The sequence below is a fragment of the Taurulus bubalis genome (genome assembly GCF_910589615.1).
Source record: "Taurulus bubalis genome assembly, chromosome: 3".
In the NCBI taxonomy this organism is placed as follows: Eukaryota; Metazoa; Chordata; class Actinopteri; order Perciformes; family Cottidae; genus Taurulus; species Taurulus bubalis.
In genome coordinates, this window is record NC_136591.1 from 16665736 (window position 1) to 16688359 (window position 22624).

General features: G+C 44.7%; 1 protein-coding gene across 1 annotated transcript; it reads left to right on the forward strand.

Moving 5' to 3' along the window:
* Window positions 1-8591: 8591 nt before the first annotated feature.
* ppp4r4 (protein phosphatase 4, regulatory subunit 4) lies at window positions 8592-22103 on the forward strand (the record flags this gene model as incomplete). Its single annotated transcript, XM_079215057.1, has 25 exons — window positions 8592-8702; window positions 10736-10809; window positions 11619-11721; window positions 11865-12012; window positions 12533-12606; window positions 13892-13998; window positions 14185-14292; window positions 14370-14491; window positions 14608-14730; window positions 15294-15433; window positions 15507-15626; window positions 15911-15988; window positions 16285-16368; window positions 16519-16692; window positions 16777-16882; window positions 17098-17245; window positions 17337-17481; window positions 17790-17828; window positions 17934-18005; window positions 18084-18147; window positions 18348-18425; window positions 20256-20346; window positions 21131-21192; window positions 21322-21796; window positions 21978-22103. The coding sequence occupies 25 exons, from the start codon at window positions 8592-8594 to the stop codon at window positions 22021-22023; spliced, it is 2892 nt and encodes a 963-aa protein (XP_079071183.1). The 3' UTR covers window positions 22024-22103.
* Window positions 22104-22624: the final 521 nt, after the last annotated feature.

The following is a 22624-nucleotide window of genomic DNA, read 5'->3' on the forward strand; positions in this document are numbered from 1 at the left end:
TATCAATTCAAAATCAAAGTATTTAAAAGTATTATACCACGCCAATTGGTTGACCATTTCCACTAACAATGATATAATAATAACAAAAAGCAGACTAGTTTGGACTAGTACGAGGCCCAGCGTCACAAGTGAGGTTCTGTTGGACCGAGCTGAACTAAAGAGCCACTCGGTCCCACCAGTGCTGACAAAGACCGAGCTCGTGGAGAAAATAGTGGTCTGACATCAAGCATATGGAATAAATGAATAGGATTCAATCTCTGTGATGTGACATGAAATAACTGGTTTCCTGATCCTGAACTGGTTTCCATGATCTGTCTGTGGTGTTCTACTGCACATCATCTGTATAGATAATCAGAAGGAAACACGTTGTAAGGGATGTGACATTTTAAACACCTCCAGTTATATAACAGACACAGTGGCACGGGTCAAAGGTCACTGACACACATCTGCCCGGACAAACATTTAGATAAATATTAAAACATGACATCATCTTCAAAAGAAGAGCTGTTGGGAAATGTGAGTTTTTTTTATAATCAGGTCCAAGTGGCATAAAACCAGAATGACCAGTTCAACAGAAGAACTGCCAGTGACGTGACCACTGCACACAGAAAGCCTGTGAAAACAACACCACGAAAGTCTTGAGTTTGGGATTTTATTTATTTATTTATTTGATATGGTCTGACTGGACTGACTCACCTCCTGGGGCTTCACAGAGGACCTGGTCTGTTGGGGGGATCTGCACAGTGAGGGACATTGGGGGTCTGGAGGTGGAGCGACATAGTTCAGGTCTCTGGGGGGGTCCGGATGTCTCCCTCTGTGGTTTGATCCAATGGGAACAGCAGGGGCATCTGCAGCAAGTGGACAGGTGCCTGTAAACTAGTGGTTCTCAACTGGTCTGGCTACTACTAAAGTAGTGTAGTAATGAATAGTGAGGTCATAGTAGTGTAGTAGTGAGTAGTGATGTCATAGTAGTGTAGTAGTGAGTAGTGAGGTCATAGTAGTGTAGTAGTGAGTAGAGAGGTCATAGTAGTGTAGTAATGAGTAGTGAGGTCATAGCAGTGTAGTAGTGAGCAGTGAGGTCATAGTAGTGTAGTAGTGAGGTCATGCTCAATGTCCAGTCTATCCCTGTATTTAGTCTTCAGCTGAACCAGAGCCAGAACCCACTGAATGGTAGTGCTGATTGGTAGGAGGGTTTTTACTGCTCGAGTGACATGTAAGGGTCCTCGCTCATCATGTTGCTGCACCAGAACGATGTCACTCCTCCACTCCGGCGCGAATGAAGCAAATGATCACAAATAGTCCGGCGAGTAAACTCACGGAAGTAAAGCGTGGTGGGAACGCAGCATTAAGGAGTGTGAACAGACGGCACTCCACTGCATAAAAAATAGCCTTCAAAATAAAGGCACAGGATTTTTTCTTAATATTTTTCTTAGCCCATGCAAAGACCTACTGAAAACGGGCCAACGACCCACTTTTCGGTCCCCACCAGTTGAGAATCACTGCTGTAAACACTGCAGTCAGACTCGGCCATATTGGATCTATTGGTTTGAAAAAGAAACGAATGAATGAATGAATAAGCTCTGCATGGAAACAGCAGCCGGTTATTTAAAGTTTGGCTCAACCTGCTGGTGAATGTGAGCTCAGTGAATGGAAGTTATGGAGGTCAGTGGTGTTTCTTTCTTGGTCCTCAAGCCAAAGTATTCAAACTCCCTCAGAGCTGCAGTGTTTATGATCATAGCCTCTACTTTAAACTATAAATATACATTTTACCCTTTAATTATTTGCTTCTCCACCATAAATCCACCTCCAACTTCATAACATTATTTAAGATAATAGAATAGAATAAACAAAAGAGTATGACACACCATCAAATAATAATTTTCACAATAAAAAACACAATGTAACGCAAAAAAACTTAACATTGGAAGACATAATTCAACATAACGAAGACACAATGACATTACATAATAAAGTAATAGAGAGAGAGAGAGATAGACAAGGAGAGCCAGGGAGGGATAATGTTAATGTGTTAAAATCACAGGTTGTTTTGTTTAAAAAAAACACATATAACTTATCTGATAAAAATACCAATTCCTCGTCAACAACAGAACAAAATTCTAAAATTCAATTCAGTTTATTTTATATAGCCCAACATCACAAATACAAGTTTGCCTCGGAGGACTTTACGATCTGTACACATAACATCCCTGTCCCGGGACCTCACATCGGATCAGGAGTAGAGTTAGTAATGTGCATTGAAGAGACAATAATTTATCCAGAAGGAGAGAAAGAAGAGGAGAAGAGGAGCGAAAGAAGAAGAGGAGAAGAGGAGCTCAGTGTATCCTAAAATGTCCCCCAGCAGTCTAGGCCTATAGCAACATATATAGTGGCTGGACCAGGGCAAACCTGAGACAGCCCTAACTATAAGCCTGAAACAGCTCTAACTATAAGCGCTATCAAAGAGGAAAGTCTTAAGTCTACTCTTAAATGAGGTGACCGTGCCTGCCCCCCAGACTGAAAGTGGAAGCTGATTCCACAGAAGAGGAGCCCAACAACTGAAAGCTCTAGCCACAAACCTACTTTTTAAGACTCTGGGAACCACAAGTAACCCTGCATTCAGTGAGCGCAACGCTCTAGTGGGGTAATATGGCACTATAAGCTCCTTAAGATATGATGGCGCATCACCAGTTAAGGCTTTGTAAGTAAGGAGAAGGATTTTAAATATAAAAAACCTTTTCAGTAAAAAAACACATTAAAAAGACATAAAAACAATGTTAAAAGAGAAAAGAAGAAAAAATAAACTTGCAAGTCTCTTGCACTCAATAAAAACATGGTAGATAGTCTCCCGGAGGTCACAGAAGGGGCACTGGCTCAGAACAGAGGGACAAAGTGCAGACCCAGCAGAGAGCCCAGGGTCGGGGCATTGCTCAGCGTCGGCCCCACTGCATCCACCAGCTGCTGTAGGCACAGGGCTTGTGACCTCAGCAGCGCTCCCGTCAGGCCAGGGGTGACGCTGCTGCTGACGTCCAGCTTGGCTCTGTGAATCAATGGCTCTCTGAGCAACCAGGACAGTACAGAGAGTTATGAGTGAAAAGGGCCCAACACTTAAAAACACCCTGATAAAACAGAGGCAGCCCACTTAACTTTAAAACACTAGAATTGATTAAAAAAAACATAGCAGTATCCAGCCCCAGATTATTTGTACGTCTGAGGATGCAGCTAGCCACATCTCTCCACACTAAAACCCTCCCGACTTGTAAGGTATTTCTGTATAAACTGGAGTCTAAAAGTATCTGTCCGGCTGGCCAGGTGGACGAGGCCCTATCCCCCCTCCTCTCTGGCTAAAAATAGCACCCCTTGTGGCACCCAGTGTAGATCCTCCCAAAAAAAATCCACCATCCTCCTCTGTATGTGGGCTAGAAAGCCTGAGGGAGGGTCTAGGCAGGTTAGACGGTGCAACAGCTGGGATGCTATAAGGTTGTTTAAAACCAGTACTCTACCTTTAAAAGACATCTGAGGGAGCAGCCACTTCCACTTGGAAAGCTTTCCCTCAATTTTTTCTGTGACGCCCTCCCAGTTTTTCTTGTCCGAGATGTATCCCCAGGTACTTGAACCCGTCCTTCCTCCACACGATGTTCTGGGGAAGAACTGGGAGGCCGTCACGCCATTCACCGACAGCGAGGGCTTCACTTTTCTTCCAGTTCACCCTTGCTGCCGATGTACTGCTAACATTTTGCACAATGGTAGTTAAAAGGTTTGCATCCCTCTGGTCCTTAATAAAAACAACAATATCGTCGGCATAGGCCGATAAAATCATGTTCCCACTAAAACCAGGTAAAACCAAACCTCGCAGGCTAGAGCGTATCTTGATGAGGAGGGGTTCCAGAGAGAGTGCACAGAGCAACCCGGACAGAGCACAACCCTTCCGGACCCCTCTACCCACCCTAAAAGGAGCACACAGACTGCCGTTTATCTTCAGCACTCTCTCAACCTCATTGTACAACACTTTGAATCTTAGCTATAAAGCCAGCGCTGTACCCAAACTTCCCCATAACTTTCAAGAGGAAATTGTGTTGCGTGCCTTTTCCTGATCCAGAGAAATCAGACTAGTGTTAATATCCAACGCGCTGGAGACCTCCAAAACATCACGAATGAGGTAGACATTGTCTACCATGGACCTGCTGGGCACACAGTAGGTCTGGTCCCGATGGAGGACCTGCTCCATAGCTCCCCTGAACCTGGAGGCAAAGACCTTGGACAGAAGCTTGTAATCCACATACAGTGGAGACACAGGGCGCCAGTTTCTGACATCCTGCAGCTACAGCTCTCCGGCAGGACGTAGGCATGGAACCAGAGGCCAGACTCTCATCAGGGAGATACAGACAGGGTCATCTTGACCTAAGGACAACGGGAGGATGTAACATTACATATTTTCTATCAGCGCTCGGGCTCGAGAAGCTTCGTGTTCGTGGTGTCTTCTAAAGCTGTATTATTAAATGAATTAATATCAGACAATCATATTGATGTGTTCTGTCTTACTGAAACCTGGCTCGAGGCACTGGCCGAGGAGGTGGAGTAGCTGCCATCTTTGACTCGGGTCTGTTAATGGGTCCTACACCTGGAGTGAACTACAACTCATTTGAAAGCCTTGTTCTTAGTCTTTCACATCCAACCTGGAAAACAATACAGCCGATTATGTTTGTTGTAGTGTACCGGGCACCATGTCCATATTCAGAATTCATATCTGAATTTTCTGAGTTTTTGTCAAGTTTGGTCCTTAAGACTGATTAGGTAATTATTGTAGGGGATTTTAATATTCATGTGAATGTTGGCAATGATAGCCTTAGTGTTGCATTTAGCTCATTGTTGAATTTGATTGGCTTCTGTCAGAGAGTACAGGAACCGACTCACTGCTTTAACCACACCCTCGCAGTGGTGGGCCGTGGATTTTCTATCTGGGCCAGCAGTGGATCAGCTGTTCGTAATTATAAAATAGCTATAACTTTGTGATTCTGTTTAGGCCAGCAGAGAAGGCTTAGTAGGCCCTGACGGCCCGCCACTGCACCCTCAACCTTTTTCTTACATATGGCAATGACGTGGAGAATTTAGTAGTGTTTCCACAGAACCCTCTTTTATCAGACCATTGGCTTATAACTTTTGAGTTTATACTACCGGATTGTACGGCGTTAGGCAAGAGTTCTTACACCAGATGTCTGACTGACCGTGCTGTTGCTAAATTTAAGGAAGTGATTCCTTCTGTATTTGATTCATTACCATGTCTCAATATAACAGAGGACTCCTGTGCTAACTTTGGTCCGTCCCAGATTGATCAGTTTGTTGATGGTGGACTGGCTCACTGAGAGTGACACTGGACTCGATACACCCTCTAAAAAAGACGATTATTAAGCAAAGGAGGCTCGCTCCATGGTATAACCCTCAGACCCGCATATTGAAGCTTGAGGGCATATGGGGTTCCAACGGTCTGGAGGAGTCTCGGTTGGTTTGGCGGGATAGTCTGAGAACATATAAGAAGATAATGCCAGAGGAGCCTACTACTCATCACTAATAGAGAAAAACAAGAACAACCCGAGGTTTCTCTTTAGTCCTGTGGCCAGGCTGGCTGAGAGTCATAGCTTGGTGGATCTGTGTATTCCTACAGACCTCAGTAGTAATGACTTCATGAACTTCTTCAATGATAAGATTCTGGATATTAGAGGCAGGATCGGTGATCTCCTGCCCTCGGCTACTGCCGGTCCATCCTCAGGTGGGATGGCCATGGAGGAGGCTGTGGGCCCTGTTGTGTGTCTGAATGGATTTTTTACCATCAACCTCGACCAATTATCTTCAATAGTTTCTACTTCTATATCTTCTACCTGTCTCCTGGACCACGTTCCGATGAAGCTGCTTAAGGAAGTTTTACCTTTAATTGGCGCCTCTCTACTAGATATTATGAATGGGTTTTTACTAACGGGTCATGTACCACAGTCTTTTAAAGTAGCTGTAATTAAACCTCTTCTTAAGAAGCCCACTCTGGATCCAGATGTGTTGGCTAACTACAGACCTATCTCTAACCTCCCCTTCCTCTCTAAGATACTGGAGAAGGTAGTCACAAATCGGTTGTGTGATTATTTACATAACAATAGTTTATTTGAGGAGTTTCAGTCAGGATTTAGAAAGCATCATTGCACAGAGACAGCACTAGTGACAATTACTAACAACCTTCTAGTTGCATCAGATAGGGGACTTGTCTCTGTGCTTGTCTTGTTACACCGTAGTACTGCATTCAACACCATTGACCATGACATCTTATTACAGAGACTAAACCAGTTGATTGGTATTAAAGGTACAGCACTAAGCTTGTTTAAGTCGTATTCATCAGATCGATCTCAGTTTGTATTTGTAAACGATGAGGCCTCGATGACCACCGCCGTTCGTCATGAAGTTCCATACGGTTCTGTGCTTGGACCAATTTTATTCACCTTATATATGCTTCCTTTGGGCAATATTATCAGAAAACACTCCATAAACTTTCACTGCTATGCCGATGATACTCAACTATATCTGTCGATCAAGCCAGATGAAATCCACCAGGTCGCTAAACTTCAAGCGTGTCTTAAAGACATAAAAACCTGGATGACCTGCAACTTCCTGGTGCTGAACTCGGACAAGACTGAAGTTATTTTACTTGGCCCAGAACACCTCAGAAATCAAGTATCTGATGATATGGTTTCGCTGGATGGCATCGCTCTGGCATCCACCACCACCGTAAGGAATCCCATGTGAAACAAATCTCAAAGACCGCCTTTTTTCACCTACGAAACATCTCAAAAATATCAGGCTGCTCCGGTAAGTCCCTCGGGTCTCTCCAGTTGATCCAGAATGATGCAGCTTGTTTAGGATGTGAAAGAGAGATCACATTACTCCTGTACTAGCTGCTCTCCACTGGCTTCCTGTAAGATCGAGAATCATATTTAAAATCCTTCTCCTTACTTACAAAGCCTTAACTGGTGATGCACCATCATATCTTAAGGAGCTTATAGTGCCATATTACCCCACTAGAGCATTACGCTCACTGAATGCAGGGTTACTTGTGGTTCCCAGAGTCTTAAAAAGTAGGTTTGGGGCTAGAGCTTTCAGTTATCGGGCTCCTCTTCTGTGGAGTCAGCTTCCACTTTCAGTCCGGGGGGCAGGCACGGTCCCCTCATTTAAGAGTAGACTTAAGACTTTCCTCTTTGATAGCGCTTATAGTTAGGGCTGTTTCAGGCTTATAGTTAGGGCTGTCTCAGGTTTGCCCTGGTCCAGCCCCTATATATGCTGCTATAGGCCTAGACTGCTTGGGGACATCTTAGGATACACTGAGCTCCTCTTCTCCTCTTCTCTTCTTCTTTCGCACCGCTCTCCTCTTCTCCTCTTCTTTCTCTCCTTCTACACTTCCTTGCCTCAAGTTTCCATGGAACCGGTCCTGCCTGCTGCCATAGCCTTGCTAAAGCCCCGTCCTATATCTCTTTCTGCTGACATGGATCGTGGACCATGCCTACTCATTATATGAATAAGTTCTGTCATATTCATTGACTGTGCTGTAACTCCTTTATGTTATTCATTCTGGTCACATGACATCTATTGCTTCTGTCCATCCGGGGAGAGGGATCCTCCTCTGTTGCTCTCCCTCAGGTTTCTTCCCTGTTTTCCCTGTGAAAGGGTTTTTACTTTATTTGGGGGAGTTTTTCTTGATCTGATGTGAGGTCCCGGGACAGGGATGTTATGGGTACAGATTGTAAAGCCCTCCGAGGCAAATTTGTATTTGTAATGTTGGGCTATATAAAATAAACTGAATTGAATTGAATATTATCAGGGGGTCCTGAGCCACGGTGGGTTTGGGAACTTTCATCAGGGAGTGTGAGCCAACTGAGAAGCTTTGTGGTATCGGGTTAGCGAGACATACACAGGGTCACATTGACCCAAGGACAACGGGAGGGCTGGCGAGATACACACAGGACTGTGCATTGACTTTGCATGTGATCTGGTCGCAGGTTAAATTCGCGTTGCGTTTGGTGTGAACGCAGCATCACTCACACAGGCACTAAAGAGAGAGAGAGAGAGAGAGAGAGAGAGAGAGAGAGAGAGAGAGAGAGAGAGGGGGGGAGGGAGAGAGAAAGACAGAGAGAGAGAGAGAGAGAGAGAGAGAGAGAGAGAGAGAGGGAGAGAGAGAGAGAGAGAGAGAGAGAGAGAGAGTCGTCTCTGACAGAAGCTCTCACTGAAATCAACTCGGGGATTTTATTCAACAGATGTTCGTCAGAAAAGTGGAGATTGGACCGAACCGCCCGCGGCCCGGAGGACTCGGTGTGCGCCGAACAGAGGAAGGGCCGGCGGGGACTCGGTCCGGATCCACTTTGAGTCTCGGACCGGTCGCCACATTTGTAGATGAGCGAATATTTCTTATATCACTAGATTTGTGAACGGAGTCTGGCGGAACGGGCAGAGCGAGCAGTGCCCGCCTCTCTCCTCCTCTCATCGGGGATGCTAAGCTCCGGCATCCGCCGCCTGCTCTCCCACTAACAACCAGTGTGACACTGGGACGCTTCCAGTGACAGATGTTCTCCAGCAGCAGGATGACTGGGAACCAGTCCAGCCTGCTGCACGGACCGCTGGAGGAGCTGCAGGAGCTCGCCTTCATCGAGAGGCCGATCCGCAGGAGTCTCAAGGTATTTACACTCTTTATGAGGATGAGCGTGACGTCACGCGGCTCCTCTTCATGCTGAGCAGCGAGGAAGAGGAGGAAGAGGATGATGCTGAGCATGCGACATGTGCAGTGGTAAAGAGGGGGAAGATGGTGGTGAGAATGAGTCAGAAGGAGGAAGAGGAGCCAGAGGGGAGACCCGCTATCTGCGCAGCATGACGCAGTTTCTGCCTGTCTGTCTGCCTGCCCGTCTAACTGCAGACAGACAGACAGACAGACAGACAGCTAGTATCTCCTGTGCTTCTGGCACATACATCGATAATAATCACACAGACTGGAAACTATTTTAAAATCACTAATTGAAATGTATTGTTAAACGGATATTTAACATCCTTAACATAACAGCTTTCATCATCTATAATCAGTTTAAAATATAATATATTAATGTTCAGTATTTGTTATAACTTGTAAACATATATTTTATTGTTATAACTATATTTGTCTGTATTATATTATAAACAGCAACAACGCTGATGGAGGAGTTATTAATAAACAACCAGTTATATTATATACACTGATTATTCCTGATACACTCATGCTCATATTCACTGTTTTTAACGGATGTATGAATCATTACTGAGTTAATAATCAACCATCAGTGATGATAAAAGAAGAATCATCTTTTCATATATTTCAACTCTTTAATGATTAATATGAGTCACACAAGTGGGCGGGGCTCTCCTCTCACTGTGTGGGTGTAAGGGCGGGGCTTCCTGTTGATGACGTCAGGGGGCGGAGTCTGGCGGGGTCCTCTTATGGGTGAAACCCCGACGTCATGACGACGCAGTCACACACCCCCATTTCGCCCTACGCACACACGCTCTCTCTCTCTCTCTCTCTCTCTCTCTCTCTCTCTCTCTCTCTCTCTCTCTCTCTCTATCTAAGCTCCAGGTGTTCCAGGTGGTGCAGATGATTCAGGGGGTTCAGGTGGTTCAGGTGTTTTTTCTGATCACATTGTGGATTATATAACTGGAATAGAAGATTAGATCAGAGTTAGTAAATGTGATGTTTACTGTTGGTGTCAGTCAGAGGTATAGAAATACGAACACGCCTCTTTACCTTAAAACACACCTGTAAACATGGTGATGACACACATATGTCAACTATAAATAGAGGTATTGAAGAGTTTTAATAACTCAGTTTGTTAAAATTGGACTTGCACATCTGTATAATGATGTCCATGTGTACATTACAATACTTAAAATGGATTATTGTTTATCAGGTGTACATGTAATGAGCACAGAGTCACAAGTCTGCTGTGGGTCAGTCATTTGCACACAGTGATCAGGGCTGAGGTTTTACAAAGGAGAATTTGGTTTTAAGAACAAAGGGGACTGGACCACCTGTGGTCGGGGGGAATCTCCCTCCTGTTCTTACCAGGCACAGAAGGGGGATTCGATTTGCATTTCAGCCAGCAGAGGTGAAGAGTTTCTGTGGGAGGATGACTGTAAGCTGTAATAAGATTCTCATCAGCTGTAACATATAGAACTGAATAACAATTCCTTCTCGGTAAAATATTTTGTTCGTAAATACAGAAGGGTGGAGTGAGGACTTCAGGTACCGGAAAACATTAATGTTATGTCGCCATTTTCAAAACTTACGCCAAAGAGAGACTCCGCCGTTGTGGGACTTTTAGCCAATCGCATGCCATAGATTTGAACCAATGAGGCGAATGAGCCCAAAATGCTGGGATGTTAAAACCAGATTGTAGATTCCTGTTCGAGGTCTTTGAGCTGAAGCGAGACAGGAACGGTCTGTGGAGCGGAAGCTCAGAGACCCTCAGCTGAGTATCTGTACACTGTATCACCATTTGAACTTTAATTAAACGGTTTATTATAACTCTTTGATTTCTGTATTTTTCTCTGCCATGAGCACCCGAGGTTCTAAGAATACTTTACAGTATGAAGATGATTATGAACGAAAAGACTGTTGCAATCTGTGTATTTTATTATCATAATTCATCTTTGTTTTAAAAACTGAATGTGTTTGTTGTTTCAGACCGCAGAGGAGATTGATCAGCTGACTGTGGATGAAGACCTGAACGACATCGAGAGAGCCGTCTACCTGCTCAGGTAAGAGCTGAATACCTGTTCAGGTAAGAGCTGAACACCTGTTCAGGCAAGAGCTGAATACCTCTTCAGGTAAGAGCTGAATACCTGAATACTTGTTCAGGTAAGAGCTGAATACCCGAATACCTGTTCAGGTAAGAGCTGATTACCTGAATACCTGTTCAGGTAAGAGCTGAATACCCGAATACCTGTTCAGGTAAGAGCTGAATACCTGTTCAGGTAAGAGCTGAATGTAAGAGCTTAATACCTGTTCAGGTTATATCAAAATAACTGAATACCTGAATACTTGTTCAGGTAAGACATTTATTTTAAATAGATGACAATTCAAGTAGTTGGCCAGCATGAAATGTTGGGTTTCCATCCAAAGTATAAACGATTATAAACACTACATTTAATAAAAAAGTAAACTTATATGTGAAAGCTGAGCTCCCATTGGCTCCTTTCGTGAAATGGACTCAGACATTATTTTTTTCAGATCCAGCAGCAGGGAGTTAGGACTCACGGGCGGTTAGGACTCATGGGAGGTTAGGTATCACATTGGCCAGTTAGGACTCATATCGGGTTAGGACTCATTTCGGGTTAGGACTCATATCGGGTTAGGATTCATGGCCAGTTAGGGCTCATATCGGGCCCCGCCACCCCAACAAAAGTGAGAGTTAGGGTTAGGGTGAAGTTTAGAGTGAGGGTTAGGGTTAAGGTGTAGTTTAGAGTGAGGGTTATGGTGAGGGCGAGGGGTCAGATGTGGAGTCTGTTTTTTAATCCATGAATAGTATATTAAGTACTGTTCTCTCTGTTATTCCTCTGGTTGTCAGTGTGGGTCAGGAGGTGCAGAGAGCGAGCGTCATCAGTAACCTGCCAAGCCTCGTTCGTCAGAATCCAGCCGAGACTTTCCGTCGGGTCGTACCAAAGGTTCGGGTACGTACACAGTCAGTCAGACATAGTCATGTGAGTGCTGTCAGTACGACAGGTGGGTAGTAAGTGGACAGCCATTCTGGGAAATGACAGGTCTGTTGTCCAGGTGTGTCATGCTGGTAACATGTCCAGTCTGTCTGACTCAGGAGGTCCTGAACGGAGCCGGAGCAGAGATCCAGCTGGCAGCGGCGGCCTCGTTCTTAACCGTCCTGCAGGACGACATCATCCTGATCCACACGCACACCTTCTCCATCCTGAAGACCGTCCTGCTACACCTGAACCACCGAGACACAGGTTACACCACCTGAACCACCTGAAGCACATGAAACACATAAATCACCTGAACCACCTAAACCTCCTAAACCACCTAAAACACCTGAACCACATAAACCACCTAAAGCAGCAGTCCCCGATCTTTTTGCACCACGGACCGGTTTCATGTGAGACAATATTTTTACGGACCGGCCTTCACGCTGTGGGCTATTAAATATGATGTAATAAACATGATGTAATAAATATGACAATCATACGACCGGCATAAAGACAAATATAAAGTGCATAAACATACAACATCATTACGCCAAATTAGTGAGAGGAGAGGAAAGGAGATTTGCTACATTGCGATACATTTACATTGATACAAATAAATACTTATGTTGACATTAATATTGACATTAATGTTAATGTTGACATTAATGCTTACGTTGCTATTGACATTAATGTTGACATTGATGCTTACATTGTTATTGACATTAATGTTGACATTGATGCTTAGATTGTTATTGACATTAATGTTGACATGTGTCTTTGACAGTGGTGAGCAACGCGTGGTTGGAGACCCTGCTGTCGGCCATCAATGCTCTCCCTAAAGAGACCATCAAACAGGAGGTATGATCAAGGTTACCTTTCACCAAGATTGTTAATTAGTATTAGAATAGTAAAAGTACAACATTATAACGTCACTCAATGCAGGTAACTAGATCTGGGACATGAAAGGCCCAGCTTATCTTTCTACATGTCTCTGTCTCTTACCTCTCTCCCTCTTTACCTGTCTCTTTCATATTAACCCACTGGTTCTCAACTGGTCTGGCTGTGGGACCCCATCACCCCTGAATGACAAGCCCGAACCAAATCGAAGAAAATGTTCAACTTCTCAAATTGATTTAATGAAAAGATGGTGCATTTTGAACCTGAGACGGTACAGGGTATAACAGTATGCACACTTTTTTGCACACAAAAAGTGAATCTTAAGGACACAAGGTAATACAACATGCATAACAATTCAATAACTTCAGCCTTTTTTTAACAGACTCAACAGCTTTCATACACAAACATGAAGTAAAAAAGTCCAGAAGTAGTTTCAAAAAGACTCAAATTATGTAACTTTAGCTGAGAATACTCATCACTGAATATATGACAACCAACGCTGTATTGTGGAAACATTCAATGTCTTGAGGAGCAGCTTTAACTACAAACTAAAAATAAATTAAACCAAAAAAGCAATTTAAAAAGATTCAAATATACTAAATGAACTTTTCTTCCGATTACCTTATCAGTAGGTAAATAGGTAAACTATATTAGTGTAGTAGTGAGCAGTGAGGTCATAGTAGTGTAGTAGTGAGATCATAGTAGTGAGGCCATAGTTGTGTAGTAGTGAGCAGTGGTTCATAGTAGTGAGTAGTGAGGTCATAGTTGTGTAATAGTGAGTAGAGAGATCATAGTAGTGTAGTGGTGAGTAGTGAGGTCATAGTAGTTTAGTAGTGAGCAGTGAGGTAGGAGGGCTTTTACTGCTCAAGTGACAGGTAAGGGTCCTCACTCATCATGTTGCTGCACCAGAATGATGTCACTCCTCCATTCCGGCAATAAAGGAAGCAAATTATCACAAATAGTCCGGCGAGTACACTCACGGAAGTAAAGCGTGATGTGAACGCAGCATTAAGGAGTGTGAACAGACGGCACTCCACTGCATAAAAAATAACCTTAAAAGTACAGGATCATTTCTTGCCCATGCAAAGGCCCACGACCCAAAAGTCTCTCTCTCTCTCTCTCTCTCTCTCTCTCTCTCTCTCTCTCTCTTTCTCTCTCTCTCTCTCTCTCTCTCTCTCTCTCTCTCATAGTGTTTAAATACCAGCTGTCTCTCTCTGTACCTGTCTGTCTGTCTTTTTCACTGCAGGTGCTGAACCCTCTCCTCTATCAGTCTCAGCTGTCTCACTCTCTTCAGGCTCGTCTGGCTAGCTGTCGCATATTAGGAAAAGTCGCTTGCAAGTTCGACACTCACATGTGAGCTGCAGTACTACTGTACTACTACTGTAGTACTGCTGTAGCACTACAAGCTGTGTACAGTTGTAGTATACACACTCACACACGCTGTGTACAGTGATACTACACTCACTACACACACTGTGTGCTGTGGTAGCACACACACACACACACATGCTAACAGGTGTGTGTGCTCCTGTGTATCAGAGTGAAGAAGGAGCTGCTGCCTCTGGCCCGGTCCTTGTGTCAGGACGAGGAGTTGGAGGTTCGGGCCTGCATGTGCCGTCAGCTCGAGAGCATCTCCAGAGCAACGGGGTAAACATCACGGACACTGAAGCAAACACCAAGCAGACCTCTTGCTGTGGGCTCACAGCTTGTCTCCTGTCCTGCAGGGTGGAGGACACCAGGACGGAGCTGCTTCCTGAACTGGTGGAGCTCGCCCGAGATGAGGAGAGCAGTGTCCGCCTGGCCGCGTTCGACACCATCATCAACCTGATGGATATGATGGATGCTGGTGAGTCGCTCAGACTGGAGTTAGATATGTACGTACTTGTGCAGATCTCAATCCATTCTAAAGTCCCCCCTCTCTAAACACCAACTTAAAACCCCTTAAAACCTCCTTCTTCTCAGATAATAGACTGCATGTCGTGGTTCCCATGGTGATGTCCGTGTGCGAGGTGTCATCGCAGCCGGACGAAGACGCCGTGGCGTCTTTGTCGTTCCAGTTTGGGAAGGTCTGCAGCGGACTGGCAGGTGAGACTGTGTCCTGATGTCACACAGAAGAGGCAGGATGAGAAACAGCAGAGTTGAGTTCTGCTGAACTAAAGCAGAATGAGTTCGCGTTTAGTGCCAGGGGCTAGGCCGGTCCTCTCACAGCAGGAGGGTCCCCTCACAGCTGGAGGGCCCGGTCACCGTACAGCGGGAGGGCCCGGTCACAGCGGGAGGGCCCAGTCCCCTCACAGCGGGAGGGTGAGGGTTTGAACCCAGAGCTTCTCTTCAAGTTTGAGTGCAGAACTATGAGTTCTGCACTCAAACCTGTCTCTGGTGAAGGACTGTGTCTCTGATGAGGGTCTCTGATGAGTAACTGGGTCTCTGTTGAGAGTCTCCGATGAGAGTCTCTGATGAGGGTCTCCGATGAGGTCTTTGATGAGAGTCTCTGATGAGTAACTGGGTCTCTGATGAGAGTCTCCAATGAGGGTCTCCGATGAGGGTCTCCGATGAGGGTCTCCGATGAGGGTCTCTGATGAGGGTCTCCGATGAGGGTCTCCGATGAGGGTCTCCGATGAGGGTCTCTGATGAGGGTGGTTGTGTTGCAGGCTCTCTGTCAGATGAGGAGAAGGGCCGGCTGCTGCAGAGATTCAAGGTGCTGTGTGTCGCTGGTTTGCAGACTGAAGGGAACCAGACTGACTGCCACGATTCCACGCTGATCCGCTGCAACTGCTGCTACAACATGCCGGTACGATCAGATTTGAGTTCAGTGTTCAGTCCTCCAGACAGCTTGTGTTACTTCCTGTTTGCTCCCTCTCCAGGCCATGGTGGTGTTTGCTGACTCGGCTCACTTCCTGTCAGAGCTCTACCCGTCTTTCTCCAGTCTTTGCTGTGACCCACAAGTCAGCGTTCGACGAAGTGCTGCAGCCAGTTTCCACCAGGTCAGATCACGTGAACTATCCGCATCCTGATGATATGTCCATTCTTTAGTCTCATCACCATCTTAAGTTTGATTATAGGGTCATTAAAGTCTAAGGGTCCAATTCCACTTTTGTTAAATGATGCATAATCTCTGCCCAAGGGCCAAAGGGGTTATATTTAGTCTCTTGATTAATCAGAGATGTGTTTTGGATATGAAAAGATTCAAAGCAATCAAACTGTTGATTCCCCCAAGATGATCATTATAACAGTTGATAGTTTGTTACATGATTGGCCTTCCTGTCAGGTGGTGAAGCTGCTCGGCTCAAACGTCCAGCTGGTCCACAAAGAGCTCCTGGCTTTGCTGCAGGATGAAGCTCTTGAGGTGAGTCCATGGGAATGTTGTTTAGTCTTTCTATCTCTCTCCTTTAATTTTGTATTTGTTTAGATATGTTTTGTTGATGTGCCCACTTTGCAGAACATGCTTGCGTTATCGTGCACACTTGTAGGACTCCTCACCAGGCAGACGCATAGATCCACACATCCCAATGCACAGAACGTTTCTCAGCCCAGACCAAGCACACATACAAGTTATTCAGAACCTGTATGCAGCTGTTTCTTTCAAATGTTGGTTTTCAGATGTCAGTTTCACATACCAGAGCTTTGATTGTTGTTTTTGAGGTGTTGGACGCTCTAATGAATCACCTGGAGGAAACTCTGGAGGCAGTTCTTTCCAGAGGAGAGAACCTGGTGCTGGACAACAAGGTGAGAAATCCAATCTCCAGCAATTTCATGATATTTCCTATTCCTAGTTTTTCTGGTACCTTTTTCATATCTGTTGCCTCTGTAATCTTGGTTCTCTTGTGTCCTCCGATTCCTCTACGTTCTCCTGCGGTTTACGTGTTTCCTCATCAGTTCCCAGAGCTGCTGTCTGCTCTGCTGTTAGCGGAGCAGAAGGTTGGATTGTCTCTGCGTTGGCGGCTGCATGAGAAGCTGCTGCAGCGTTACAGCTGTCTGGCCAGACTGCTGCCTGGGGAACTGCTACACCAGAACTTCTCCATCCGCATCTTCACCATCCTCACCACTAATGTCAGCACTACAAGACACGGCTCAATACAACAAGTGAACCAGTAAACAGGCAGGTAACTCCCCCTGCGGTTCTTGGTGTTGCAGAAGGTGTTGCCGGTTCAGAGAGAGGCGGCTCGGACGTTCTGCATATTCCTGCGTTACAACCACAAACATGAGCAGCGTCAGGAGATGATGGAGCGACTGATCCAAGGTCAGCATACTGTGGTCCTTTGGTCTCATGTACTCTGAGTGATGTCATGTATGAACACTGTTCTTAAATCCATTAAAACCTCCTGAACGCCCTGCCCTGTCTAAGCTCGGGGACTGCTGCAGTCAGAAGACTTAAGATCTGGTGAACAGTGTGATAACAGCAGAACCCTTTGATGGCTGTCAAACTACATTTTGATGGTTTGTCTGGTATTTCAGATCTGGCTCAGGGGAGGAGCTACTGGAACCGCCAGAGGTTCCTTGATGTTTGTGAATCGGCCTCTGAGATTTTCTCCAGGAAATACTTTAACAAATACTTCCTGATCCCTGCGCTGGAGCTGGTCCATGACCCTGTGGCCAATGTCAGGTAGATCTGTCAGTGTTCTGTGAGGCAGGTAGAATCTGTCTCTCTGGCATCAGAAGTGACATACCTGTCTGTCTGTTCACCTGTCTGTCAGGTACAAGCTGTGCCAGTTGTTGCCTAGATTGCGTTCATCGCTCCGCCTGCCGGCTGACAAACAACTGCTGCAACAGCTCGACTTCTGCGTCCAGAAACTCCTCTGCAGAGAAAAAGACAAGGACGTAGTGGCCACCATCCGCAAGGTACCATCTGCACTAACTGAGACCACTTTCTGTAGGTCTAAAATGGATCTAGTCTACAGAGACCAGCACAGACCCGCTGTCAGAAGACTACCCTCTCATTCTGAGATGAATATAGTCCCACAGAGACGAGCACAAACCTACTGTCACTTTCTGTAGGTCTAAGATATATCTATTCCACAGAGACCAGCACAGATCCACTGTCAGAAGACTTTCTGTAGGTCTAAGATTAATCTAGTTGACAGAGATCAGTCCAGGCCCATTGTCAGAAGACAGAATAATAACGTGTTGAGTGTGGTCATGTTTTTCAGACAGTCCTGGAACTGGACAAACTGGACCTCGCAGAGCCTGTAAGCACCTTGTTTTCATAAATGACTGATCTGTAAATCACAGCTGAGTGTTTGGTTTCACTTTAAACTCTTTATGCCTCCATCTAGTATGTTGTGTCTTGGCAGTTTCACAAGAGGCAGGAGAGGGATTTACTGGACCAGAAGAAGGAAAAGGAGGAGAATCTGCTGCTGGAGATGGTGAGTCTGAAGCTGATAGATCATCTTGAGTCTGAATCCCTTTCTGTTTTGTTTTGATGACGTCTCCTTTCTCGTCAGGAACAGCTGGAGCGCCAGCAGAGTGAAGGGAAACTGAACTCTGACAAACATGCAGAGAGAAAACGTGAGCAAAACTCACATTTTACTTTTGAATAAGATGATTCACAGAGGAGTGGCTGCCGTTATATTCTGGGTGTTTGTTTAAATACATGTGAGGGAAAGGTTGTGTATCTTTTTGGCTAACTTGTATTACTGGTCAGAGTTAATTACTAATAGTGTGTTTCTGCTTTGTAGTCCAGTTTGTAAACTGTCTTTCTTTGACAGGCAGAGACAGTAAGAACAGTCTATCTGCGATCAAATCCATTTCTGTGTCTTCGTCTGGAGCCACCTTGTCGTCCTCCGGTAAGATAAAATATGAACAACGACAGGCTGCAAGTGTTGGTGTGGCCACTGAGGAAATGTTCCACCCTTAACTTTCCAACTGGTTTCAAATAGCATCCATTAACTTCAAGTAGTTAGTAGTTAGAGTTAGTAGTTTGTTAGGTTAGGTTTGGTAAAAAGCGAGGTTCTCCGAGGAGGACCAAGGGGCACCGTCACTAGGAGGGCTGTTTTTAAAAAGTTGTATTAAAAGGAAATAAAAGGATTAAAAACGCAGAATAAAATGATACAAAAAATGCAGGACAGCAGAGCTAGGCGCAAAAGGGCAGGCGAAGAGGAGTAGACCAGGAAAAAGCTCATGAAGGACCAACAGAAGCAAGGGGGGAGTAAGAGAAAACAAAGACTAAAACTAATAAATTAAAAGACGGATGCTTCCCAATGTATAAAACAAACCCTAGATAAAACATACTTTTAAAATCAACATCACATTAAAATATGACATAAGTGCTAATTAGAAAATGAATAAGAAACATGTAAATAAATGTATATACTGTACTGAAACATACACCACATCTAAAAAACATTTAAAAAAGTGCATAAATACTATAAAATACACCACATCTAAATCCAAGTAAGAATTTTAAGATAAAACATAGACATAAATACTATTTAAAAATATAAATTAATATACAGTTTTACAATTAACACCACATCTAAATAAAGAAAGTGCTTAAAATGTAGATAGAAAACAGTGCTTTAGGAATAACAATAAAACTCATGCAAGCAAATACAAATAGGAAACATCCGTTTAAAAATAAGTGCTATCTAAAAATCCATTCTCCAGGCTCAATCATAAAAACGGTTGAGGTCCTAAAACTTCTCGTTGAGCCCATGGGGGTCTATAGTCCCCAGACTATGGATCCACCTCCTCTCCACCGCCTGTCGCTGGGCCATACTCCACTGCCTGTTCCCCTCCAGGCCCACACTCTGAAGGACGTGTGAGCCATGGAGTTTAAAATGCGTATATAGGACGCTCGTGCCATTCCCACTATTGATCTTATACATGTGCTGTCTTATTCTCAGTTGCAGCTGGTTACCTGTCTCCCCCACATACAACTTGTGGCAGGTCGCGCACCTGACAGCATAAATGACATTACTAGCTGTCGGTAGCACGACCTGTTCCACATTCAAACCAATTCTGGATTGGGGGTTAAAAATATGGGGAAGACGAATAAAACCAATCTCTGAACCTCGAAGCGCTTCCTTTCTGGTATCTTTTTTATTTAAATTTGTGTGGACCAGGATGTCTTTTAAGTTTGTGTTTCTCCTAAAGGCGGACATCACCTGGTTGGCCCCCGGAGCGGCACAGTGTTTGCTCGTCCCCTGGAAGTTCCGCTTGACCTCTTTAATTAGTCCGTGGACACAATCTGAACATGTTAAAACCAAAGGGACGAGCGACTGGGCAGGTGGTTGTATACTAGCCTTGCCGTCCCTGAAGGCCACGGCGACCCCTGCCTTAATCATTCTAAGGAAGAGCTTTGAGTAGCCCCTGAGCCTCAACGCGCCAAACACGATACCGGTTGCCTCCTCCACATGAAGCGGGATCAAATAAAGATGTATGCCACCCCCCACCGTGTGTACCTAAAAATGAGAATAAATTATTTATAGATCATATTTCATCATAAGTATTTAAAAAGACATCCTCTCCAAGTCATGCACGTGTATATACAATAATAAACGTAGTGGCTCATCTCAGAGCATAATCTGTGGAACTGTGGTGATGATGATGATGACGATGACGATGATGATGATGATGATGATGATGATGATGATGATGATGATTCCTTCTTACAGGTAAAGAGATGAGGAAGGCTACACTGTCAAGGAGTCGATCTCTCAGCAGTCAGCCGACAACGTCCAAACCGGCCAACTCAGACCGACCTCTGTAAGGACTGCAAGCCTTTCTTCCCTTTCAATGATTCTCGTTTCAGTTCTCAGGGTCCTGTTCAGGAGCAACACTCCAGAACCAGAATCAGAACCAGTGGTCCAAACTCGACAATAGGAGTGCATGGATGTCTTTCTCAAGATCTTTGAATGAGATTTTGGCAATGTAGTGTTTTTGCTTGAAGATTTAATACATAATTAATTCATAGAAAAATATGTAACAATTATTAATAAATCAATTATGAATCATTAACCCATGAATATTTGTATAACAAAGAATGATGGTACTCAGCTTCCGCCATAAGACACCGTTAGTGGATTTCTTTCTCCACCAGCATGTGGATGCTCATAAACCCTGCAGGGTCAGTCCTCTGGGGTCTTTAAAGTTCTTAAATCCGTTTGAGTGTCAGGACTGAGCCCAGTTGTTGTGTCTCCTGTGCTGTGAGTCTCCAGGCCCGTGAGGTACACAGTGTCCACTTAGTGGTTTAGGGTCAGGAAGAAAGGACAGGTTGCCAAGGTCTTGGTTTCAGAGTGAGATAGAGCTGTGTGTCATCAGCATAGTATAATAGCTGCTTATGTTGATGTAAAAGCTCCTTTTTTTGAGGTAGGAAGCAAACTCGTTCAAGGCAGAGCCATCAACACCGACCATGTACTGGAGGAATCTATCAAAATGTCAAGGTCCACTGTATGGAACGAGGTGCTGAGATCAAGAACATCTGTTATCCGGGACGCTCAAACAAGGTTCAAGTGATCTCAATGTTTTGTTTTCTGGCTCTGTGTTTCAGGAAAGGGAAAGAGCTGAGCAGCATGTCTGGAACCGGGAAGTCCTCCATGTCGTTGAGCAAAGGTACCACCTGCCTGCATATTCAACACTGGCTCTGTCTGAAGTCAGGTAGCGGTTTTCAGGACTGCAGAACAATCACGGTTAGGGAGGACACGTGGTTGTCTTTATTCACACATCACTTGTGTTTTATAGATGACCCCTTGAGGACTGCCCATTTCTCTACAGCGACCCAGTCCACTTCCTCCATGCCAGTCCTGATCCGCAGCAACACCACCAGTCTCCTGGAGAGGGCCAGTACACTGGACCACAGGACCAGCAGCCTAGATCAGAGAGATCATAGAACCAGTACGCTGGACCATAGGACCAGCAGCCTAGATCAGAGAGATCATAGAACCAGTGGACTGGACCACAGAATCTGCAACATGGATCACAGGAACAATATGATGGAGCAGAGAACAGGTACAATGGACCATAGAACCTCTACTATTGACCAGAGAGACCACAGAACCAGTACCTTGGACCATAGAACCACTACCATTGACCAGAGAGACCACAGAACCAGTACTCTGGACCAGAGAGACCATAGGATCAGTAACATGGACCAGCGCAGTAAAACGATGGACAGAGGGTGCGGGGTGAAGGACAGCCAGTCCAGAAAGCTGTCCATGTGAGTTATTACCAAACGTTCTGGTAATAGAATTCTATGAGTTAATGACCCCACGTGTTTTTTACAGTTTGTTTATGGTTTAACCATAAACTAATCTCCATCTAAACCATTTAATTAAGTCTTAATTCAAGCTGCTTTTGATTCAAATGATTTATGAACCGTTTTGTCTTTTATTCTACAGAAACAGGAAGTCAAACTCTTTCAGCGTGCAGTCGGGAAGAGACTGAACCTTCACCGGGCCATGAGCCAATCAGCAGTCAGGGTTCACAAGTTCAAAGACAAGTAAAGGCTTACCCAGAATGCACCAGGACATCATCTCTTGCAAACAGAGGGTTCATCCCTAGTCTCTTAATTGTCGTTTCCTCGATTGAAATGGACTTTGTTCTGCGTCGCCATATTGACGGACGTCCCAAAGCTCTTGTTCTGCTCTGAGGAGGAGGAGGAAGAAGAGGAGGGAGGAGGAGGAGGAGCCACGAGAGCGGGCTTCCAGGAAGTGATATAACGCTGGACACGTCCCCTCATTGATCGACTCATCAGTCATGTGATTGGACGCTGCAGCTGATCCTGGAGTTTCATACCAGTGAAGACAATCACAGATTAAACTCAAATTATATATTTAATCTGTTTTCTGAGTCACCTTCTGGTTAAAATATGTTCATTGTAGGTCTGAACAACAAAACGACCGCAAACTACTTTCTTCATTTATAAAAAGATTTGATCTGTAGTTTCCCTCAATAACTTTTATTATAATTAAAATCAGAGAGCTGGAGAGGAAACACTTCTACAACATGTATGGTCCTTCATTCAGTCTCATGTGGATGATCCTTC